Here is a 25,990-nt window from a genome sequence, read left to right on the forward strand (position 1 = left end):
CCTGTAATCAAACTGCTGTTGCCTTGTTAGTTTTTAAAAATTTATCCTAACAATTTTGCATTGCTCTCCCAGACACATGGTCTATAGCAGAGGTGGGCAAACTGAGGCCTGCAGGACCATCCTGCCTGGCTCCTGAGTTCCAGGCCGGGGAGCCTAGTCCCCAGCCCCTCCCCCGCTGTCCCTCCTTCCCTGCAGCCTCAGCTTGCTGCTATGCCTGCGCTCTGGCCCACCGCTCTGGTGGCGTGGCTGGCTCCGGCCTGGTAAGGGGGCAGGGAGCAGCGGCGTCCCGGGGGGCAGGCGGGATGGAGCGGGGGGGAGATTGTGAGAGGTGAGGCAGTCAGGAGACGGGGAATGGGGGGGTTTGGATAGGCGTGGGAGTCCCAGGGAGCCTGTTGGGGGCAGGGCAGTCAAGGAGCAGGGGGGGTTGGATGGGGGTGTCCTGGGGGGACAGTTAGGGGTGGGGAGTCGGAACAAGGAGCGGGGGGGATTGGATGGGAGAGGTTCTGAGGGGGGCAGCCGGGGGTGGGGGGGCCAGGCTGTTTGGGGAGGTACAGCCTTCCCTACCTGGCCCTCCATACAGTTTTGCAACCTCGATGTGGCCCTTGGGCCAAAAAGTTTGCCCACCGCTGCTCTATAGGGACAACACGGGAATATTAATTTTTTTCACAATTCTAACTTGTGAAAAGCTCTGTTCATCCACAGGCCCTTTGGTTTATTTCCAGAATTCAGAGATCAGCATTCCTTGCTATGATACAAACTTCTCCTTAATCTCTCTGTCCCCCAGAATAAGTACAACATAGATATTAGCAGCACATACTTGTCTTCAGAATGTTGACAGTCTCTCAGGGTGATGTGATTGTTCATTATGTTTACTCAGGTTGTGGCTTCTCTGAAACATCCAATGAGCTCTTTCATAGTAGCAATATCAACTTGAAACACAAACGAAAAAGTTTGATGTGAGTCTTTGTGCTTGCATAGAGTTTTGCGTTCTCTGTCCCTTCAATGACTTTCTAATGGAACTATTGATTGTAACATAATTTGGAACCTGTTTCCTTAAGGAACATGGTTGCAATAAGGTACAAGAATTTTAAGGTGGTGACCAAGTAGATTGTTACCAGTTACTAATATCACCACAGAATGTTAAAACTGAAAATTAAAAAACAAAAACATTTTACTACTTTGTTTTTTTAGGCCCCAAGTCAGGGGACCACTTGAGTTGTCCTGATTACAGAACCAGAGCTTAGTTTCCGTCTTATAGTTATCAAGATGAACAGTGAACTGAGTTTCACTTTCAAAGAGAATGTTTGGGTTGGTCTGCACTGACAGAGTTACAGAGCTGGCAGTTTCAGAGAGCGCTGAAAGGAAATTGCTGTTGTGTGTTCACACTGTCAGCTGCCTGCCCAATAGCGTGTTCACACTTGCGGCACTTGCTGCAGTATTTAGAGCAGTGCACTCTGGGGAGCTATCCCACAGAGCATCTCTTCCTCTTCTGCCGCTAAGAGTTGCGGTAAGGCGGAGGGGGTTGCAGGGCATCCTAGGTCCTCTCCCAATGCCCTGTGATGTGTTGCTTCGCATCCCAATAATCCCTGTGCTTCTGTCCACATTTGGTGCCATCTTTCAACGGTTTGAGTACTGTGCGCTCTGCCTCTTTGGTCTGCAGGAATGGATACTGAACTGTTGACCAGTATACTACTCACTCTGACTAACACGTCACAAGTGGAGGTGGAGTTATTCCTTAAACTACAAAGGCAAGAGGAGTGTGACATTGATCTCGCCACATGTAGTAGCTACAACATGAGATTGCTTGTAGCATTCATGGAGGTGTTGACCGCCATGGAATGCCGCTTTTGGCCTCATGAAACAAGCACTGAGTGCTGGGATCACATTGTCCTGCATGTCTGGGATGGCGAGCAGTGGCTGCAGAACTTTCGGATGAAGAAAGCCACATTTATGGGACTGTCTGATGAGCTCGCCCCAGCCCTGCAGTACAAGAACATGAGAATGAGAGCTGTCTTGCCATTGGAGAAGCGCCTGGTAATTGCACTGTGGAAGCTGACTACTCCAGACTGCTACCGATCGGTCACTAACCAGTTTGATGTCGGAAAGTCTACTGTTGGAGTCGTGTTGACAGAAGTGTGTAGGGCCATTAATCGCATCCTGCTCTGGAAGACTGTGACTCTGGGCAACGTGCGTGGATGGTTTTGCACAAATGGGCTTCCCTAACTGCGGCGGGGCGATGGATGGCATGCATATTCCAAGTCTAGCACCAGACCACCTAGCCACTGAGTACATTAATCGGAAGGGGTATTTCTCAATGGTTCTCCGAGCGCTTGTGGATCACCGTAGGCATTTCACAGACATTAACGCAGGCTGTTCCGGAAAGGTGCATGGCATGTGCATCTTTTGGAACACTGGGCCTGTTCAGGAAGCTGCAATCAGGGACTTTCTTCCTGGACCAGAAGATCACCGTAGGGGAAGTCAAGATGGCTATTGTGATCCTGGGAGACCCCACCTACCCCTAAATGCCATGGCTTATGAAGCCATACACAGGGCACTTTGACAGCAACAAGGAGTGGTTCAACACCAGGTTGAGCAAGTGCAGAATGACTGTTGAGTGTGCTTTTGGCCATTTAAAGGCCCGCTAGTGCTGCCTGTATGGGAAGCTGGACCTGGCCGATGACGACAATATTCCTATGCTTATAGCCGCATGCTGTACGCTCCATAATATTTGTGAAGGGAAGGTGAAAGCTTCACTCAGGGCTGGATCGCAGAGGCTCAGCACCTGGAGACTGAGTTTGATCAACCAGAGACCAAGGCTATTAGAGGGACACAGCACGGGGCTATAAGGATCAGGGATACCTTGAGGCAGCAATTTGAAGCTGAAAGCCACTAATATTTGCTGCTATGCTTGGGATTGCAGTGCTTGTAATGCTAGGAGGTGAGTTTTTGCTTTCACTTAATAAATAAAGATTGCTTTCAGACCAACACAATTCTTTTATTAAGACAACAACTGGAGGAGAGAGAGGCAAATGGCAAAAATACATCAACAGGGAGGTGGATGGGGGAAGGGAAAGTCTCTAGAGGAGGAGGGGTCCCAGGACGGCTACAGATTTGTATGTGTCCAGGGATCATATCCAACCTTCTCCTTTGGAGTACAATGCAGCGGGTGCTGTACTTCAGCAGGACTAAACTGCAGAGGGATGGGTGTTGAGCGCAGTGGGTAGTTGTAGTCCATACTGCTGGACTTTGAGGAAGGAGGAGTGGAATGCTGCAGGTAGAGAGTGAAGCCAGGAGGTTGATAAGTGTGGTGATGGTGTGGCGGGGGGTGCATGGGAAAGAGTTTTGTGACAGCGGCTTCAGGGGAAAGCAGGCATGGAGCTGCTTGGTTTGAAGAGCTAGTATTGCCTGGACCATGTCCATTTGGCGCTCCATAATATTTAAGAGCCCCTCCGTGGCTTCTTTCTGGTGTGCTGCCTTCTCCTTTCGGTCCCTCTTCTCGCTGTCCCCGCCACTCCTTCAATTCCTGTTTCTCAGCGGCAGAGTGCATTATAACCTCACAGAGAAAGTCCTTAGTTCTTCGTGGCTGCTTTCTAATTCTGCACAGCCATTCTGCTGTTGATAAGGACTCCCAAGGTCATCTCTGTGAAGTTTAAATACAACATTTTACAGAAGCAGTATTGTTTGCAACACAGACAACACTGATTCAGCGCTTTAAAACATAGCCAGTGCTCACACCCTTGTCACTAACTGGCTAACCCCAGGCAAGCACACATGAACAACAAGACTCCCAAAATGGTGAGTTGCTGCAGGGTAAATTGGTGTTCCCAGATCCTGCTGTACCCTGGGTGCGTGGTTGTTGGGGAGAGCCAGCACTGTAGTGGGATGCTGATAATCATTCCTGTCCCCACATTTTCCACAGGCTGTGTTAATTGTGGAAGATATCTTGCTGCTGAGGGTGAGCAGGGAATCAAGGGAGGATTTTCTCCAAGACTGCAGCTTCCGTTCTGGCTCTTATGAGGCTCGTCTGTGTGCAGCAATGATTGCCCCTCCTTGCGCCCCACCTTCCTCCGTGACTGCAGAGTGATGCGGGAAAGAGGAGTATAAAAATATTGCAAGAGCATGCAGGGGTGTAATCAGGAAGGCCAAGACATGATTGGAATTGCAGCTAGCAACGGATGTGAAGGGTAACAAGAAGGGTTTCTACATGTATGTTAGCAACAAGGAGGTCAGGGAAAGTATGAGACCCTTACTGAATGGGGGAGACAATCTAGTGACAGATGAGGTGGAAAAAGCTGAAGTATTCAATGCTTTTCTTGCCTTGGTCTTCACAGACAAGGGCAGCTCCCAGACTGCTGCACTGGGCAACACAGCATGGGGAGTAGGTGAGCAGCCCTTAGTGATGAAAGAACAGGTTAAAGACTATTTAGAAAAGCTGGACATGCACAAGTCCATGGATGCAGATCTAATGCAGCCAAGGGTGCTCAGGGAGTTGGCTGATGTGATTGCAGAGCCATTGGCCATTATCTTTGAAAATTCATGGCGATTGGGGGAGGTCCCGGACTATTGGAAAAAGGCAAATGTAGTGCCCATATTTAAAAAAGGGGAAAAAAGAGAACCCGGGGAACTACAGATTAGTCAGCCTCACTTCAGTCCCCGGCAAAATCATGGAGCGGGTCCTCAAGGAATCCATTTTGAAGCACTTGGAGGAAAGGAAGGTGATCAGGAACAGTCAACATGTATTCACCAAGGGCAAGTCATGCCTGGCCAACCTTATTGCCTTCTCTGATGAGTTAACTGGCTCTGTGGATATTGGGAAAGTGGTGGATGTGATATATCTTGACTTTAGCAAAGCTTTTGATACGGTCTCCCGTAGTATTATTGCCGGCAAGTTAAAGGGGTATAGATTGGATGAATGGACTATAAGGTAGATAGAAAGCTGGCTAGATTGTCGGGCTCAACGGGTAGTGATCAATGGCTCCATGTCTAGTTGGCAGCCGGTATCAAGCGGAGTGCCCCAAGGGTCGGTCCTGGGGCCGGTTTTGTTCAATATCTTCATTAATGATCTGGAGGATGGCATGGACTGAACCCTCAGCAAGTTTTTAGATGACACTAAGCTGGGGGGAGAGGAAGATACGATGGAGGTAGGGATAGGGTCCAGAGTGACCTAGACAAATTGGAGAATTGGATCAAAAGAAATCCGATGTGGTTCAACAAGGACAAGTGTAGAGTTCTGCACTTAGGAAGGAAGAATCCCATGCACCACTATAGGCTGGGGACCGACTGGCTAAGCATCAGTTCTGCAGAAAAGGATCTGGGGATTACAGTGGACGAGAAGCTGGATATGAGTCAGCAGTGTGCTCTTGTTGCCAAGAAGCCAATGGCATATTAGGCTGTATTAGTAGGAGCATTGCCAACAGATTGAGGGAAGTGATTATTCTCTTCTATTCAGCATCGGTGAGGCCACACCTGGAGTACTGTGTCCAGTTTTGGTCCCCCCACTACAGAAAGGATGTGGACAAATTGGAGAGAGTCCAACGGAGGGCAACACAAATGATTAGGGGGCTCGGGCACATGACTTACAAGGAGGGGCTGAGGGAACTGGGGTTATTTAGTCTGCAGAAGAGAAGAGTGAGGGGATTTGATAGCATCTTTCAATTACCTGAAGGGGAGTTCCAAAGAGGATGGAGCTAGGCTGTTCTCAGTGGTGGCAGATGACAGAACAAGAAGCAATGGTCTCAAGTTGCAGTGGGGGAGGTCTATGCTGGATATTAGGAAACTCTGTTTCACTAGGAGAGTGGTGAAGCACTGGAATGGGTTACCTAGGGAGGTGGTGGAAACTCCATCTATAGAGGTTTTTAAGGCCCGGCCTGACAAAGCCTTGGCTGGAATGATTTAGTTGGTGGTGTTCCTGCTTTGAGCAGGGGATTGGACTAAATGACCTCCTGACGCCTTCCAACCCTAATATTCTTTGATTCTAAAGTTACCGTTAATGGGCCAAGAAACAAAGCAGGTCTGCCAAAGAACCTGTGGCAGTGGATTCCCCAGTGTATCTATGAGAGTTTCCTGGAGATCTCTGAGGCAGATTCCCGTGAAGTGAGGGAGTCAATCAACAGCCTGTTCCGCCGGTCAGACTAGGCATGTGGTGGTATGTGTATCATACAGACACAAGCATGCTTTCTGTAACCGTCCTGACCCCAACAACTTGTTTCAGAGATTCCCAAAATCAAATCCACTTACCAGGGGCTTCCTCCCCTGTTTGCGCTTCGCCAAGGTCCAGCAGCTATGACTGGCTAGCCTCCTCCAGGGTAGGAATGAACTGCTGGCTGCATGCATCTCTGACCTCCGAATTATCCTCTGCCTCTGGGTCGCCCTCCACATCCTCATCCAAGATTTCCTCTTCCTGGCTTGGTCCACTCTTGACTGGCATGCGAGCCACTGAAGTATCCACAGTGGACTTCACAGAGGAGATGGGGTCACTGAGTATCGCGTCCAGCTCTTTGTAGAACTGGCAGCTTGTGGACACAGCACCAGAGCAGCGGTTTGCCTCCCGCACCTTTTGGTAGGCCTTACACAACTCCTTCACTTAGACTCTGCACTGCAGCGTGTCCCGGTCATGGCCCCTTTCTGTCATGCATCGTGAAATCTGTCTGTAAGTATCATAATTCCTACGGCTAGAGCGCAGCTGGGAATGGACAGCCTCCTCTCCCCAAATGCTAATGAGGTCCAGCAGCTCAGCATTGCTCCAAGTGTGGAGCAGACCTGGCCATCTGGAAGGATTTGCTGAGACCACTGCATGCATCACTCAGCAAACGGGAAGGGGACTTTCAAAATTCCAAAGGAATTTACCAGGTGGGGATGATAGCTGGTCACCCGAGGGCAGGGCAGTAGAGTTCAAACTGATGACTATAGAGGTGAGAACTGGCATTGTGGGACATCTCCTGGAAACCAATCGCAGTGCTGTAATCGCCCAGGGTGTCTACGCTGGCACCGTGACACTGTACCCCCGGCGCAGAAAGCTGTACACCTCTCATTGGGGTATGTGGGGTGGGTGTACGTGTGTGGTGTTTTTGTTTTTTGTGTTACAGCGCTGCAAATGCACAGTTTCTGTGCACTAAATGGCTTCGCAGTGTGTACGTCTCGGGAGTTACAATGCAGAAAGCTGCTTTACTGCGCAGAAACTTGCCAGTGTAGACAAAGCCTTTGTTTCTATTTGGACTAAAAGGAAATCATGAGAGAACTTCTGTTGGGTTTGAGGTTTGGTAATCAGCATTGCCAGCTTCAAGAGATCAAAAATTGTAAGGTTTTTTTTTAAAATTGTTTTTTAGGTCAGTCTCGTTTGTTTGTTTGTTTGTTTGTTTGTTGTGTTTTTTTAACTTCTCCTGCCCATCCCCAGGGTGTGTGCATGTGACTATTAGTGTTGCCTACTCTCCCACATGTATTGACATATGAGATTACTATTGCGAGATCATAAGTGAAGCTTAATTTTGCTTAGATATCTCATCTGTCATGATAAATTTGTGAGAGTTGGTATGTCTGGGTAATGCTTGTATTTTACAAACACAAAAGTTTGCACCAAAGGTGAATGGATAGTGTCGTTAAACTTTTTTTGGTAATGCTATTTTTAAAAAACAAACTTTTTTTTAAGTTGATTTTTGTGTTTTACTAGTACTATAGTATTAGTAGTACTATAGTTTCAGTATTTATTTACTATTACTATTATACGAAAATAAACTTCTGTGTGTGCTGTTTTGCAAAATGACAGGTTTCAGAGTAGCAGCCGTGTTAGTCTGTATTCGCAAAAAGAACAGGAGTACTTGTGGCACCTTAGAGACTAACAAATTTATTAGAGCATAAGCTTTCGTGAGCTACAGCTCGCTTCATCAGATGCATTTGGTGGAAAAAACAGAGGAGAGATTTATATACACACACACACACAGAGAACATGAAACAATGGGTTTATCATACACACTGTAAGGAGAGTGATCACTTAAAATAAGCCATCACCAACAGCGGGGGGGGGGGAAGGAGGAAAACCTTTCATGGTGACAAGCAAGGTAGGCTAATTCCAGCAGTTAACAAGAATATCAGAGGAACAGTGGGGGGTGGGGTGGGAGGGAGAAATACCATGGGGAAATAGTTTTACTTTGTGTAATGACTCATCCATTCCCAGTCTCTATTCAAGCCTAAATTAATTGTATCCAGTTTGCAAATTAATTCCAATTCAGCAGTCTCTCGTTGGAGTCTGTTTTGGAAGCTTTTTTGTTGAAGTATAGCCACTCTTAGGTCTGTGATCGAGTGACCAGAGAGATTGAAGTGTTCTCCAACTGATTTTTGAATGTTATAATTCTTGACGTCTGATTTGTGTCCATTCATTCTTTTACGTAGAGACTGTCCAGTTTGGCCAATGTACATGGCAGAGGGGCATTGCTGGCACATGATGGCATATATCACATTGGTAGATGCGCAGGTGAACGAGCCTCTGATAGTGTGGCTGATGTGATTAGGCCCTATGATGGTATCCCCTGAATAGATATGTGGACAGAGTTGGCAACGGGCTTTGTTGCAAGGATAGGTTCCTGGGTTAGTGGTTCTGTTGTGTGGTTGCTGGTGAGTATTTGCTTCAGATTCGGGGGCTGTCTGTAAGCAAGGACTGGCCTGTCTCCCAAGATCTGTGAGAGTGATGGCTCGTCCTTCAGGATAGGTTGTAGATCCTTGATGATGCGTTGGAGAGGTTTTAGTTGGGGGCTGAAGGTGATGGCTAGTGGCGTTCTGTTGTTTTCTTTGTTGGGCCTGTCCTGTAGTAGGTGACTTCTGGGTACTCTTCTGGCTCTGTCAATCTGTTTCTTCACTTCAGCAGGTGGGTATTGTAGTTGTAGGAATGCATGATAGAGATCTTGTAGGTGTTTGTCTCTGTCTGAGGGGTTGGAGCAAATGCGGTTATATCGTAGCGCTTGGCTGTAGACAATGGATCGAGTGGTATGATCTGGATGAAAGCTAGAGGCATGTAGGTAGGAATAGCGGTCAGTAGGTTTCCGATATAGGATGGTGTTTATGTGACCATCGCTTATTAGCACCGTAGTGTCCAGGAAGTGGATCTCTTGTGTGGACTGGTCCAGGCTGAGGTTGATGGTGAAATGGAAATTGTTGAAATCCTGGTGGAATTCCTCAAGAGCTTCTTTTCCATGGGTCCAGATGATGAAGATGTCATCAATGTAGCGCAAGTAGAGTAGGGGCATTAGGGGACGAGAGCTGAGGAAGCGTTGTTCTAAGTCAGCCATAAAAATGTTGGCATACTGTGGGGCCATGCGGGTACCCATCGCAGTGCCACTGATTTGAAGGTATACATTGTCACAAACACCTACAAGATCTCTCTCATGCATTCCTACAACTACAATACCCACCTGCTGAAGTGAAGAAACAGATTGACAGAGCCAGAAGAGTACCCAGAAGTCACCTACTACAGGACAGGCCCAACAAAGAAAACAGAACGCTACTAGCCATCACCTTCAGCCCCCAACTAAAACCTCTCCAACGCATCATCAAGGATCTACAACCTATCCTGAAGGACGAACCATCACTCTCACAGATCTTGGGAGACAGACCAGTCCTTGCTTACAGACAGCCCCCCAATCTGAAGCAAATACTCACCAGCAACCACACACCACACCACAGAACCACTAACCCAGGAACATATCCTTGCAACAAAGCCCGTTGCCAACTCTGTCCACATATCTATTCAGGGGATACCATCATAGGGCCTAATCACATCAGCCACACTATCAGAGGCTCGTTCACCTGCGCATCTACCAATGTGATATATGCCATCATGTGCCAGCAATGCCCCTCTGCCATGTACATTGGCCAAACTGAACAGTCTCTACGTAAAAGAATGAATGGACACAAATCAGACGTCAAGAATTATAACATTCAAAAACCAGTTGGAGAACACTTCAATCTCTCTGGTCACTCGATCACAGACCTAAGAGTGGCTATACTTCAACAAAAAAGCTTCCAAAACAGACTCCAACGAGAGACTGCTGAATTGGAATTAATTTGCAAACTGGATACAATTAACTTAGGCTTGAATAGAGACTGGGAATGGATGAGTCATTACACAAAGTAAAACTATTTCCCCATGGTATTTCTCCCTCCCACCCCACCCCCCACTGTTCCTCTGATATTCTTGTTAACTGCTGGAATTAGCCTACCTTGCTTGTCGCCATGAAAGGTTTTCCTCCTTTCCCCCCTCTGCTGCTGGTGATGGCTTATCTTAAGTGATCACTCTCCTTACAGTGTGTATGATAAACCCATTGTTTCATGTTCTCTGTGTGTGTGTATATAAATCTCTCCTCTGTTTTTTCCACCAAATGCATCCGATGAAGTGAGCTGTAGCTCACGAAAGCTTATGCTTAGATAAATTTGTTAGTCTCTAAGGTGCCACAAGTACTCCTTTCCTTTTTGCGAATACAGACTAACATGGCTGCTACTCTGAAACATGCCTAGGAGTGAGAGGTAACCAGCTACTGCTCAGATCTTCCACCTGCAAATATTCTCATGCTCTCATTGAGTTGTACAACCTGATTCTTAAATTTGTTTTTTGGAAATGGATCCTTATTTTTACTAGTTTTCTCTCCTTTGGTTATATTGATTTGATTTGTTTTTCTTATTTTCATTCCAGTGAAAGCTGGTGGGATGAGGATTGTGCAGAAACACCCGCACACTCCAGATGCCAAAGAGGAGAAAGATAAGGATGACCAAGAGTGGGAAAGCAGCAGGTGAGCGGTCTGAAGTCTATATGTGATTTTATGCATATAGTACAGCTAATTCTAGCTCTTTGAACATTAGCATTAGTTTGTTTGCCTTGGTGATAATAGTTTAGGTAAAACATGTTTATTTGGGTAAGGCCTTTATGCTGTCTGCAGTTGCTTATAATTTGCCTTTGTTTTTGTATTCCAGTTCACAATAGAAACACAGAATCAGATTATATGTGCCCTTGTAAGAGGGTTGGGAAAATAGCAATTTATACCTTGCTGAGCTGTCTGTAAATCATCTTGCCAGGTGAATGCGGCCCCTTTCTGCTCTGGTTCCCCTCTCCCCAGTAAGCCTGAGACAAGGCCCTTCTAATCCACAGTTTTCCTAAAATCTGTTGGAAAATCCTGCCAGCTGTGAGGTATCTGTAGAGGCCAGGGAAGTCTGGACTCGGGCCCACTGCTTCTGAATTGTTCCCCAGGTCACTAAGGGTATGTCTACAGTAGGTAGGCATTTAAACCCCCACAGCTGATTCGGGCTTATGGGGCTTGGGCTAAAGGGGCTGTTTACTTGGGGTATAGATGACTGAGCTCTGGGACCTTCTACCTCACAGGGTCCTAGAGCCCGGGCTTCAGTCTGAACTCTGTCTACATCATAATTAAACAGCCCTTTAGCCTGAATCAGTTAGCATGGGCCAGCCATGGGCTTTAATTGCAGTGTAAACATGCCCTCTGCCTCCAGAGTTATGCTCTTGTGATTTCCTTCCGTGTCTGGCCTATTCCAATCTCCTTTGCAGGGATTTGAGTGAGGAGCAAGGGGTCAATTTAAAATAATACAGACAATGTTTGCCTGGTTATTTTAGGAGGGGAAACAGCATGGATTTGGAGGGGGATTATACCATACACTGCAGCTGTTTTCTGGTTCCTTTCCCCATCCACCCACTTGCCAAAAACACAGAGCCCCAACTGTGAGAAAAACCAAACCTCTGGGCTTTTGTGACATGAGTGATGCTGTACTGGTTCAAATTCCCTGCTTTTTAATTCAATGTACGCCAAGCCCACTGGTTTTGTGTTTTTTCATTCCTCCCTGGGATGGTATGATATGAATACCACCTGTTTATTACTGTCCTGGGCTGAGGGGGGAGAGACAGCAAATGTTTGAGGATGTGTGAGCTTCTGAATGACTTCTTGTTTTGAAGCTGGACTCAAAACTGTGAGACTGTGCAAAACCGTAGTGTATTTTTCCATATTTACTGGACTCCTTGCCTCATTCTGCTGAAAAATCAGTAAAAAAGGTTTCATTATTGTATGTCAAAAATATTAAAAGTAACTTTAACGCAAACAATGGTTGTTTTATCAACAAACAAAGGTTGATTTATTTTTATTTGGCATTCAAGTTTGAAAGCTGTAGTGGTTTCTTTTGCTTGAAATATGTAAAATAAACATGTATGGTGCCAGCTGTTTCTCCTTTATAACTAAGCCCAATTTTACCCAAATCCTATTTATACTGATTGACCTCACTGCCCCCAGTATTTAGTAAAGGTGCCAAAAAAAAAAAAAAGGTGAAGAGCTACTTTCTTCTGTGCTGTTTTTAACACTGTTTTAGCTACAACAAACTGCATTGTTTTCAGGAATAAAAACAAGCCATGAACATTTTTCTTTCCACTGATCACTGCCACTTGAAATAAAGAATTTGTGTGTGGAGAGAGAGTTTTAATTAGTATGTCTGGATGAAAAGCTGGAAGAATTGAACAGCCCACCTTCTACCAGATTAGTCATCTCTAAATTCTGTCTGGAGAAAAGCAGGTTGGAGCAGAGAATTTTTTTGGGGGGGAGGGAATTCTTTCATCCTCTTTGCCAAATGTTTATTGGCTTTGGAAGGCGTATACTTCCTTTGAGGGTGTAACATGCTGTTCATTTGACTTTATTCTCTGTACTATGTCACCCTGAAACCATTGTAGGATGGTTCTGTCTGTTCCAGATCCAAATGAGAAGTTTTGCTGTGCCATTTTGATAATGGTGACCTCTGAGCCTCTGGTTTGATGTAGCTGTCTCACTGATTTGTTGAAACAGGGTTGCCTCCAGTGTTTCCCTTTCATAGCAAAACAGTACTGTGAAAAGCAATAAATATAACTAGAATTATCTTACTATTGTAAAGCAGGGCGCAAAGGAATTTTTTTTGTACTTAGAGGATAAAAGTATAACAATCTATAGAACTTCCATCTTAAGTAAGGGGAGAAAAGCACTTATGTCTCGCAAGATCAATTGTTTCAGCTTGCCGACCACTTTATCTCTGGAAGTACCCACTTGATGCAGACTCTTCACTCTTGTCTTTCTGTAAACTATGTTGATCTTGTGCTTTTGACCTCACAGAGGTGTTGAGGTAAAGTTAGTTTCAAAATAGTTTTGGAATTCAATAAATATCCGTTTGAATTTCCTTTTAATCAGATTGAGCCCTACTGTGGTAGCGCTAGCAGGAAGGGTGTAGTTAAACAGGAAGCAATGTGAGTTAGTGTCTGGAATTATATGGCATTAACTTTAGGGGGTGGGTGCTGTTCCTAGTTTGCTTGTCTGGAAAGGAAGGGAGAGAGCCGCCCCCTCCTGCAATCGTAGGCTAGTAGTGTTGTAGCCCCTAGTGTAACAGGGCAAGGCATATGGACTCAACAGCAGGTCATTTAGCTGCATCTGGGCAGCGTGGAGTTGATTTAAATCACGAGTCAGGAAGACTTGATTTAATCATGGATTTTGACATAAAAGTGCATTCTTGTTGGTTGTTATAGCCTTAATACGTATTCTTCACAACTCGGAGATAATGTAGGTTTCATTTTTAGAAGGTTCACACTATACATTTTTTAAGTGATTTGTTTTAAAAACTTTTCAGATTAGTTTTACAGCTATATCAGAAAATGAATGATTGGTTATTTCATTTACCAAAGGTAATTGAAGCAGTTCACCTCCCAATGACTTCATAAATATCTATCTCCAATTCAACAGGTTAATCATTAATATTTGGAGGATTTTCTTCCCATGCTGTATAAGGAGGAGAACATCACCAGACAGACATTTAAATTGTTTTATTTAACTAAAACAACAACGTTGTGTATTCAACTGCAAACATATTTCAACAAAACAAAACAAGCATATGAATTTTTGAATTTTATTTAAACATTTAAGTTTTCTAAAATCAGGATTATTTTTGTTAAAATTGTTTAACTAAAATAGTTAAATGAAATATTTAAAAAAAAAGACTTATCCAAGTCAACATGAGAAATTTAAAATATTAGCTTCTGCAGCTAACTCAGTCATCTTCACCTTCATTTTCCCGTTTGTTCATTCTCTGGAGAAGAAAAACAAGCTTTCCTGCTTTTTCAGCTCCCAAATGACTTCTCACTTTGGAATCAATTAGTTCAAAGGAAGAAAATATTCTTTCTACACCGGCAGAAGAAGCTACTGCTGTTAAGTAAGATTATCACTTCAACAGTCTGAGTTCAAGTGCTTAAGTGACTTCCACCAGTTCACTAGTGTGACTTTCTTTAAAACGTCATCAGCAAACATATTTCTTGAATGCTTCACCCTTAGCTCTGAAGTTTATTATAGCTGGCATTATGGAAAGATGATTGCTGGATGTCCATGTCATAGCCAACGCCTCCTCTTCAGCAGTTAAGGTTTGACCCTGGTACCGAGTATTGAGAATATTTGCAAGAAAATGAGCTGGAGATGGCGCTTGTCCCATTCGTTTTTTTAATGCTTGTAATTTAACTCTGTCATTGCATATTTCTCTCTTTAAGATCTCACTCAGTTCCTTGCAAATTTCAACAGCGTCAGCTATAAAACAGCTATTTCCCTGTATTTTGTTCTAGGGTATAGAAATAGGCTTCAGGGTACTCTGCATGTGTTCAGTGTTTCTCTTAAGCCCAATGTTGAGAACTTTGGCTGTGACATGCCATCTATTTTTTCACAGTTGTGTTCACAAACTGTCATCAGATTAGGCCAGTTCTTGACATAGTGCTCAAAACAGTCCACTACTGAGTTCCATCGCATGTCTTGTGGGAGACTTAACTTGGTTCCTCCCACTTTTTTCAGAGCAGCTGCTGCAAAGTGGTTCTGGAAGTATTTTGCAATTTCAACAACATTAGCCTTTATTTCTGGAACACTCAAGTCTTTGGCTAGGAGGTGCATCAAATAAGCACTGCAACCATATGTTGTTTGCTTGGGACGCTCTTCTAAATTTTTTCTCACGTTGGATACATTTGCAGCATTGTCTGTGACCAAGCTGCGTACTAGACATTTCAAATTTTTTTCACAGTTTGTTATAGCATTTACTGCTGCTTCTTGTAAGTATTCTGCTGTGTGTGCATTTCCTGATGTATCACTTGTTTCTGTAAGGAAGACGTTCCGATGAAGTGAGCTGTAGCTCACAAAAGCTTATGCTCTAATAAATTTGTTAGTCTCTAAGGTGCCACAAGTACTCCTTTTCTTTTTGCGAATACAGACTAACACGGCTGCTACTCTGTTCCCTTCTTCTGTTATTTTTCTGTTCTTCTGTCACAAAAGCACATACAACAGGATCATTGTGGACATTGCTCCATCCAGCAAGACTCAGGTTAACAATTTTACCCTGGGGTCGGCAACCTATGGCACGCATGCCAAAGATGGCATGCGAGCCGATTTTTAATGGCACGCAGCTGCCTGCCAGGGTTTCAGCCGCTGGCCCCCTGGCAGGCAGCAGTGTGCCCTTAAAAATCCTGCCCGCCCGGCCTGCTCTTCTCCCTCCCCCTGCCCTCACGGGGGCAGGGTGAAGAAGCTTGGTCCTGCTGGCTGCTGCTTCTGCAGGGCAGGCACGCTCTCCCTCCCCGGCCTTTTCCCCCACGTGCTGGGTCCTGACCCTCCCCCTCTCCCTCCCTGCCGCCGATCAGCTGATGGCCCTTGCAAAGGAGAGGGAGAAGCGGAGCTGCAGCGCCCCAACCCACACCCCTGCCCTGATTCCTGCACCCTCTTCACAGACCCCCAGCCTCCTGCCCTGACCCCTGTATCCCCCCACAACCCCAGCCCTGACTCCTGCACCCTCCTCACACACCCCTAGCCCCCTTCCCTGACTCCTACACCCCCACACATACCCAGCCCCCCCCCACGATGTGCCCTGACTCTTGTACCTCCCACATTCCCACCCCCACCCTGAGCACCGAACGGGAGCTCCTGCAACTCCCCCCCCCATTCCCACCTGCCCCCTCGCACCAAATGGGAGCTGCCCAGGTAAACACTCCACACCCAAACCTCCTGCCCCAACCCTAAGTCCCTTCCCTCATTCTAGCTCCTGGCCAGACTTTACACCCCAACCCCCAGCCTGCTCCTTCACCCCCAGCCCTGTGCTCAGTGCAGAGAGAAAGAGGAAGAGAATGGGCTAGTACCAGGCAGAAGGTAGGTACCCACTCTATGTGGGCAGGGCCGGGATCCCAGACTGGCAGGGGGCTGAGCCGCTCAGCCCACTGCTGGCTGGGGTCCCAGCTGCTGGCCCACACTCAGCCTGCTGCCGGTCTGGGGTTCTGGCTGCTGGCCCCTTGCCAGCCGGGGTCCTGGTCGCAGGCCTCATTCAGCCTGCTGCCGACCTAGGTGAACGGAACCCCAGGCTGGCAGCGGGCTGAGCGGGCCGGCGACATAAGATTAGCATTTTAATTTAATTTTAAATGAAGATTCTTAAACATTTTGAAAACCTTGTTTACTTCACAAATGACAATAGTTTAGTTATATAATATATAGACTTATAGAGAGAGACCTTCTAAAAAACGTTAAAATGTATTACTGGCACACGAAACCTTAAATTAAAGTGAATAAACGAAGACTCAGCACACCGCTTCTGAAAGGTTGCCGACCCCTGCTCTAGACCTTTTTCACACTGCCCAATTTCTCTTTCACACAGTTTATCCAGAATTTGCCTCCAACATCTGCTATGTTGGGTGGACTCTATCCTTATCTTGATGACTGAACCATGTTAATGAAGTGAGGGTTCTCAATCATATGGAAAGGAGAGTTTGTTGCATAAATAAACCAGGCAATTTTTTCATCAATTACCTCTTTTTGTAATCTGCTGGTTCTTATCACAAATTTATCTCTGGTTGTTTCTGGATGATGGAGATTTTTTTCTTTTTGCTACAGGTGATAGCCTGTATAGTATATGTGACACACATAATTTGACTGAAACACTATCACTGGCAGATGACTCTGAAACTATAGAAAATGTTGGTGATCTTGAAGGTGAAAAGTCTTCAGAATCCTGTATGTTGAGGATGGATTCTCCTAAACAAAATAAGTCAATGCAGTTATTTAATTTTTATTACAATACTGCTCATTTAGTATTACTCATTGCATTCACTGACAACTAAGTACTATTTTAAAGGTGAAATTGTAAAAGGAAGATCTGCCTATTTCACCTATTTATTTTTTATCTGAACTGCATTTAAAATGATAGTACCATAGAGTAATAACTATATTTTTTTGCTCAAACATGAGAATTCAAGAATAGTCCAGAAGGAAGACAGGCAGTCCTTTTAGAAAGAAGTATGAAATAAAAAAGTTTACCAACCTGAAGATCCTGCACATTTAGACATGTTCCTTTCCTCATCTTCAACGCAGCTTCCTTCTGAGAAGGAACATGTTTCATGATGTTGTTTCATTCGAGCAACAAAGCCTTGCGTTTCTTTATTGCACTGTTTGCATTTTGAATACATGCCTGTCTTACCCACAGGTAGAGGAATTTCATTAAAATATTCCCAGACTGGGTCCTTTTTACGGCCTGCTGCCATTATAGGTTTTCCCTTCTAGTGAGAGACTGGTATAGTAGATCTCAAATAAATGAAGGCTACACTCAGAAAGACCTCAAAACTTCTGGAATACATTGCTCAGACAGTTTCACTTTTGTTTCTACTGCCTGTTCCTCCCTTCTCAGATTTCTCTCCAGACTTCTTCTCCTTGTCCAGATCTATTCTTCTCCCAACAATCTTCTATTCATTGAACTTTTTGAAATGTTGCATTTTTAAAGAAAGGTAAGGGATTGACTCTGTTCACACAAATTTGCAGACGGACAATAGGGTTGAGGTCTGTTATTTCTCACTTCTGTATATTTATTTAAAAATATTTTTGCTGTTAACAAGCATGTTATTTCTGGAGACAAATCCACAGTTTGAGAACTGCAAAACTAAGCATCTCTGATGATATCTTCTAGACTGAGCACTGAGTCCCATTAGTCTATACAGAAGCCCCTGGAACCCCATAAGATTGGGTCCCTAATCCATGAACTGTTAGAACTCGTTTACAAAACTTTTGTTAAACGTTACATGAATATATTGCCTCATACTATAGAATTTATAATCCCTATTCTATGATGAGAGATCTTTGAGCTATAATGTATCTTTAGGTTTTTTCCTCAGAAAGCATTTTATCAAAACTATCCAATTTAAATAAAAAAAAAATCTGACTTTTTTTTTAAATTTAATTGTATTTATTTATTTTTTTCCACCCTGCAGCTGGGTAGCAAAAGCAGACATGACATTAGATTTAAAATTGTTGCTGTCTCAGTCAGAATTAAATTACTGGTTGTATATCCACTAATTTGCTAGAGGATACTGCTTCTTTGAGTGACTCGGCCCTCCATTCCAGCCAATCCATGCTCTCCTGCTAAAACTTGTGGGCTGCTGATGTCCATGTAGAGGGGCTTCTATGTGTTCGGGGGGGAGAGGAAATGATGCCACTGAAGCTGCTCTTCTCTCTTCCCCAGTCATCAATGTGCTTACCAGTCCCTGCTGGTTGCCATTTTTGCTCTCCATATCTAGAAACTGAGGGGTATATTTTTGCCCTCAATAAGCCCCATCACTTTTCTTCCATTCAACTTAAGTTATTCTTCAGTCATCAGATGAGTGACTTGATTTACTTTTATTCATGGTCCACTGTCCTAGAACCATGTTATTAATGATGCTGAAATTAATAATGTTTCCATGAGCACTAGAGTCAGGTAGGCACTGAGCAAATATATGAGGAAGAATATGGAAAACTAGTGTATTTTGTGCAAACATGAATTATGTATATAGTGAAGACTTTAATTTTATAATCAGATTTGCATTTCAAAATAGACCTTAATATCTGTAACTGATCATGAACAGAATAAGAGCTATTAAGCATTTTTTAAAATGCAATTTTAATTTATAGGTAACTTTTAGGGTTTTTTGCAAAGCTGGGAGACTGTTTAAGCTTTTCTTCTTATGTTTTTTGTCTTGGCCACATTGCCACCATAAACAGTCCAGACATTCTTTATATGATATCTCTACTTTTTTGTATTCATAGTTAAACATTTCAGGGAACTTTGTCAGCTGACAATGGCAGCTGATAATGAAGTAAGGGAAAAATGATACAGAAAATATTAACTTCTGTGTATTTAAGAGGGCAGCCTGAAAGATCTGGTGTGCTGGTGACTTTATCATCTCATTTTAGGTCCAGTTTTACACAAGAATAGTGAGGGATCATGCTGGAGCTGGTGATGGACATGGAACAAACCCACATGCAGTGTGTATTTCCTTCTGTTTTCAGAACTCTCCTAGGCTGATGGTGGTTGAGTTGGTGGGATTGCACCACTGTAAGTAGCAAGGGTACAGTGTGTCCACATGGTATTTCAGGTGCAGTTTTAGCCTTTGTCTAGACCACTTGCATTGTACTATACCATTACTGTTGCACTGCCATTTTAGATGTTTATTCCACAGTTTCTGGTACAGCTCTTTGAAGCAGTGATTTCTGGGAGATTTCAAAAGGGTGCTTGGAGCCCACTAGGATTGTTGCAGAAGTGGTCAAACTCCTATAATTATATTAGAAATTCCAGAGCATGTTCCATTTCTTAGGCCTCTCCTCAAAATTACAGTAAGGCAAGATGAATGACCGGCTTTTAATGCTCCTCAAGAAAGCTTTCTCCTAGAGCTCTTGCAAAGAAGTTGAGGCATCTGAAGTAGCTGCAACGAGGCAGTGGGGTTGTTCCAGCAGCACCTGTGGAGGGCCAGATCCAAAACCGAGAGTTGAGTGTTATCACAACAGTACTGCTGCAGACAGGAGCCCTTGGAGTAGCCAGCTTTGTCCATTACTTACTCCTGGGTGAATTCTGCACCACTGCACATGTGTAGAATTTATGTACCCCGCAGATTTCTTTTCTTCCCTGCAGAAAAATGACTTTCTGACTGGGAAGCCGTAAGAGCGGTCATGCAGCCCTCTCCAGTAGTATGTTTCGGATGTCCAGGGCAGCCAGCAGAGAGATAAATCACTGTGGGGCAGGAGCTGGGACGTGGAAGACCCAGCTCATGCCTCCTACCCTGCAGCAGGCTCAGCTGCTAGTCCCGGCTGGACTGGGGAGGACGGGACTTCCTCTTTCCCTGCACAGCATCCAGGGCCGTGTTAGACCCACCCTCAGATTTCTCTTCCAGCTGTAGGAAGCTCTGAACACTCTTTCTCTCCCCACCCCCCCACCCCCCCCACTTCCTGCACCCATTGCTTCTCAGCTTTACTGGGAGGGATCACTGTATAAGGAGCTGCTTCCTCATCTACCCACCCCCTGTGCATCCAGACCCTCCCACTGAGCCTCACCCCCCGTACTCAGAATCCCCCTGCCCCCTGATGAGCCCCACTCCCCCTGCACCTGTACTTTCCCCAACAAGCCACCTGCACCTGGATCCTTGCCACACCTGGATCCCCAATGAATCCCATTCCTCCAGTATCTGAACTCCCCTGCTGAGTCCCCCACACCTAGACTCCTCTGCCAAGCTCCATCCACCCCACACCCAGCAACCCCCCCCCACCAGTCCCAACCACCTTCATCTGGACTCCCTGCAGAGTCCCATTACTATTGCACCCAGAACCCCCCAGCAAGCTCCTGTGCATCCAGGTCCAATCTCTCCCCATTCCCAGGCACTCGGATCCCTCACTGAGCCACCCGCACCCAGATTGCCCCACACAGACCCCTTTCACCCCACACCTGGATTTTCCCACCCCCACACTAAGCCCCTCCATACTTGGATCCTGCTTTGCTGAGCCTGCCTGCCCACACAGAGGAGCAGGGCCCTGGAGTGTTTCTGGGGCAGGCCTGGTCCTTGCGCTATGTCAGGGTTGGGTGCAGCCTCACTGCTGAATCTGTGTCCCGGGGGGAGCTGTATAGTGATCTCCCACCTCTGTGCAGCCAGTGGCCTGTGCTCCCCAATGCCATGCTGGAGCCTCCACATTTATTTGACAAATAAACTTTGCAGAATTTTAAAACGTGTGCAGAATGTTTAATTTTTTAGTGAAAAATTTCCCTACTATTTCTTTCCCTTTCTCTCAAGGTAGGTCTTCAGTAACTTGTGATCCAGTCTTTGGTTTTCTCTGGAAAGTTCGTTGTGCAACATTATTCTTAAAGTACAAAATATCAAGTGACAGAGGGTCCCCTCCCTTTGGCTGACATGCAGTAAAAGTAATTTTTGTTCAGTTTAGAATTCCAGTGTTTTTCCTCCAAACCACTCAGTCCTGGGTATAGGAATGGTAGGGACATAACATTAGACAATCAGACTTTAGAATTCAGTGGTTGGAATGGGTTACTGAGGGGAATAAGATCAGTGTAAGAGAAAGGAAGGAAAGAAGAATTTGTGTGGTTCAGTTAATTTGAATGCACAAAGGTATATGTATGACTCGCAAAACCAGAGCCTGAATAACCTCTCTGTGCAGAGGTTCCTAGTAAGGCACAAATCAATGGAAAAATTTTAAATCCTTTGAGAAATAGTTATTTGAACTTACTTAATCAGATCTGCAGTACCAACACTTATTTCACGCATAAGATGTAGGATATCTAACATCAAGTGTAGCATATTATTGTAATAGCTGGAACATCCTGTAGTTTGCAGCTGTAGCTTGGAGTTGCCGGGAGTTGGACTCTCCCAAATTGGTCTTTTCCATCTCTAATTATTTGGATTCTGTATTAGTTATCTTTACACATGAAAATAATTCCAATAATATTTTGATAAGTGATGCTTTCTGTAATTCTACAGAGTTTATTTGTTTCATCTTGCTGTATGGTTGAGGTTTTGATTGGAAATCATATCCATTGCTGCAGCCTGTTTTTTGTGGCATATTTAGGATGACCAACAGCTTTAATTATAACTTGGATTAGGAATTTCAGAGAGTGCAAGATGGTATATCATAAACAGTTTTTGTTATCACAGAAACTACATGGTCTGGGTGATATATTTTAAACTGCTTAGGAGAAAAGGTTCATAACCATGTCACTGAACCCCATAAAAGTGCATGCTTGGCTGAGGCATGGGATTTCACGCTAACTTACATGCTAACATCTTAAATTTTAATGCAGTAAATGCTTCTGAAGGACAGACCATTTGAAATGATAGCAACTTGTTCAGTTTTGCCTAAGCTTTTCATTAGCTATTGTTGTAGGAAACCAATAAGTGGAAACGACAATCCGATTTTAGTACTCAGTTCTTAGCAGTAACTGCTACGTTTTGTCTTTGAAGTAAACAGAGAAGACTTCTGGGACTAAATACTCTGATTTGTTTCTTTCTCCTTAGTTATATCTGCAGTAGGAAGGGGGCTATTGCAGAATTACCACGCATTAATATGGGCAGTTTTTAGGTAGAGGGTGTGTGTGTGTGTGTGTGTGTGTGTGTGTGTGTGTGTGTGTGTGTGTGTGTAAACAAACAGATCTGATGGAAAAGTTCCCCCCAGTAGTATGTCAGATCAGTCCTGTGAAAATGTTTTACATAGAATATTTTTGAGATACACAATCTCCATTGATTTAAGGGCAGACCTGCCTTGGAATTGTGACTCTAGTGTTTTCTCTTATTTCTCCTTGTGCATTAGAAAGTATGAATTGTGCAGCATTGATTTTAATTCAGTTTAAGATCTGGGAATTGGCCATGATTCTGTTGATCTTGCAAAATGAAACTACTTCAAAGGATGGTTTAAAATCTGTCAGGTAGTGAATTAAAAGCATAGGCACACGATGAAGCATATGCCTGTCCATATGTCAGAAGTGCCTGGCACTGTGCTTGTTCAATTCTGGGGTGAGAGGAATTGCTTAAGGCACCCTGGCATCCTTCAGTTGTCTGTCAACAAAACTTGCTAAATCTCAATACTGTAATTATAGTACATCTGCTGTCGCGGCTCAGAAGCAGTGCAGAAAGCAGGTGTGATTTTCCTTCTCCCCTCCCCCGCCTTCAAAATGCACAATATTTATGCTCGTTCAGAAATCAATTTCTTTTCCTTCCCCCCCCCCCCCCAACTCCACTTCAGTTCATTAGAACTGGTAGGGAGTAAATGGAAGTAAAGCCAGTATCTTTTCTTTTGCTACTAGTGATTGCCAGATACCATTACAGTGTATTTAGTTCCTGCATTCTAAAGTACCTTCTTGTTTTTTATCTCTGCTCAAGCGGTTGTGCTAGTGAGATATTATAATAAGTGTATGCATGTCAGTTTATTTCTGAAATACTTGTATCAAATGTATATAGTATTAATTTAGTGGTTAAATCATTTGAAACCGTATATATGTGGATAAACGCTTTCAGTATTGCCACCACAAATGTTGAAAGTTGTGAAACAGTCTAATCATGAGTAAAGCTATATTTTAGTCACAGGTATTTTTAGTAGAACTCTTGGACAGGTCACAGGCAGTAAACAAAAGTTCTGGCCTGTGACCTGTCCATGACTTGTACTATACCTCTGACTAAACCTTGGGGGCAGGGGTGCTGTGGTGGTGGGGGCAGCTGTTGGGGCTGGCAAGCTCCCTCTCTGGCTCCGCACCTCCCCGGAAGCGATGACATCCCCCTCCCTCAGCTCCTAGGTGGAGGTATGGCCAGGCAACTCCGCACACTTCTTCTGCCCCGAGCCCTGGCTCCGCAGTTCCCATTGGCCTGGAACCATGGTCAATGGGAGCTGTGGGGGCGGTGCCTGCAGGTGGAGGCAGTATGCGGAGCTGCCTGGCCACGCTTCTGCCTAGGAGCTGAGGGATGTTGCCGCTTCCAGGGAGCCTCTCCCCCTCCCCCCCCGAGGTAAGTGCTGCCCTGAGCCCTCACCCTCTCCTGCTCCCAGCACTGTGTCCACTCCTGTGGCATTATCGCCCCATATTCTTCATAGTAATATTACTATGATATGATTATGGCATAACAATGATGTATTTTGTGCAAGATGAGGCATGTGAAATATTGAAATGGTTGTAATTTACTGAATATGATTATCCTGTTTATATGCATGTATCATTTTGGTATCTGAAATTAGGAATATTGTTTGTTACAAAAGTGTTTACACTTGGGGAATGCCCACTGGGTAGAATGCAATCAGTCTACATGGTTGGCTTGGGAGGGCCAGTAGGGAGAACAAAGGTTTTAGAAGATGCTAATCTCCCACCAGGGAGCCTTCCTGAGGATGGTACAAACAGCTTCTGAGTCATGGCTGCTGAGTCCCTACTGGGGCCTGATAGCAAGTCACCTGGTACTGGACTCCATCATAGAATACCAGTGTTTTTCCACTGAAAGGCATGAGAACTAAAGTTGGAGACAAAGAGTTCCCTGCAAAAGCTGTTTAAGGCAGGGGAGTGACATCATCGTGGCTCTTCACTGAATCCCTGTCCAAAGGAGATGTTTGGAAACACCTGAGAAACAAATGCTGGACTAGGGGAGAAGGGCTGAACCCAGGCTAGAGAGATTTCTAGCTTGTGAAAGGAATACCTGGAGTTTTGAGCTGCAAGCAAGTGCAGCTTGCCCTTAAGAATCTCTGCGAACTGCCTAAAACAACAATTAGGGTGAGAATTTGTTACTCATATCCAATTTCTTTAGTATGTTAAGCTTCATTTGTGTTTTTGTTTTATTTGCTAGGTAATCTGCTTTGATCTGTTTGCTATACCTTATAACCACCTAACATCTATCTTTTGTAATTAATAAACTTGTTTTTGTCTAAAACCAGTGTGTGGAAATCATAACTGGGGGCAGAAAGCTGTTGCGTATTTTTTTCCACTTTGAGGGAGGGAGTGAATTTCATGAGCTTATGCTGTACAGTTCTCTGTGCAGTGCAGGATGGTATAATTTAGGACAGGGATCTCAAACTCAAATCATGACAAGGGCCAAATGAGGATTAGTACATTGGCCAGAGTACATTGACGAGTACATTAGCTGGCAGCATTTTGCATCAACCAGAGCATCAGTATTTGGTTTGGTTTGATCTCAGGATATCAATCTCTGTGTTGCTTGCAAATATTCATCAGTGAGCCTTGACCTTAACACATATTTGTTAATCTTCAAGGAAGAGAAAAATTGTTCACATGTATATGTACTTCCAAACATTTGCCATTTACCCTTGCAGAAGCAGAGAATAACATGGGAAATCTTTCTTGTGACAGAAACTGGTAGAATTCTGGAATTCCAACATCTGTATACTTCTGATTCAAAATGGTATCACACTGAAGCTCCACTACCTCCATCTGCATTTCCTTTGCAACATTGTCAATTTCCACAGCAAATGGTGTGGAAAGAAGTTGAAATTATGGTTCAAATACCTTGAAATTTTTAAACCGCACATCAAACTATTTGTGTAAGTTAGAAATGATATTTGCATATTCTTTCAAGGATTTGGGTTCAACTTTTCCTAAGGAATTCAGAGTGGAGAAATGGACCAAATTGCCAGCAGTCAGCTGTTTTCCCCCACAAAGTAAGCTTGACTTTGAATGACTTAACACTGTCATACATCTGTGTTATCACCTGTTTTCTACCCTGAAGCTTCAAGTTCAGTGCATTCAGGTGATTAGTTACATCTGTTAGAAAAGCAAGATTGCAGATAAAAGTGGAATCAGCAAGCTGTGGAACCTCTTTGTTCTTCAAGTGATTGCTCATATGTATTCCACAATAGGTGTGTGTGCTTGCCATGTGCACCGGTGGTGGAAGTTTTTCCCCTAGCAGTACCCGTAGGGGGGGGAAACCCCCTGTGACTCCTGGAGTGGCGCCTGCCTGGCACGGTATAAGGTGAGCTGTGCGCTCCCCCCACCCTCAGTTACTTCTTGCTGTCAGTGAAGGTGCGTCAGAATGACACTGCTCCAGCTTTGCTGTAGCTCGATCTCCAGTACTGTTGTTCATTCAGTGTTAGTGCCTGTAGTTAGTTAGCTGTTTAGTTAGTCAGCGAGCCTGGGCCGGGGCATGCCCCCCGCCCTGGGGTTTAAGTTGTGTGGCTCTTGTAGGAGTTCTATG

At 44.5% G+C, this 25,990-nt stretch overlaps 1 protein-coding gene across 2 annotated transcripts in view; it reads left to right on the forward strand.

Annotated features, from left to right (window-relative positions):
- LOC119851064 (death associated protein) overlaps positions 1-25,990 on the forward strand; it is a 101,185-nt gene that overhangs the window by 5,752 nt on the left and 69,443 nt on the right. Inside the window, exons 1-2 of one of the 2 annotated variants that reach the window (XM_043508466.1) lie at positions 7,214-7,295; positions 10,679-10,775. In XM_043508466.1, coding sequence (XP_043364401.1) covers positions 7,229-7,295; positions 10,679-10,775 — 164 coding nt within the window. In that variant the 5' untranslated portion in view covers positions 7,214-7,228. Of the gene's footprint in view, positions 1-7,213; positions 7,296-10,678; positions 10,776-25,990 lie in introns of those variants that run through there. The other variant, XM_038390280.2, reaches the window with a different exon arrangement.

This window comes from Dermochelys coriacea, chromosome 2 (genome assembly GCF_009764565.3).
Source record: "Dermochelys coriacea isolate rDerCor1 chromosome 2, rDerCor1.pri.v4, whole genome shotgun sequence".
Lineage (NCBI taxonomy): Eukaryota > Metazoa > Chordata > Testudines > Dermochelyidae > Dermochelys > Dermochelys coriacea.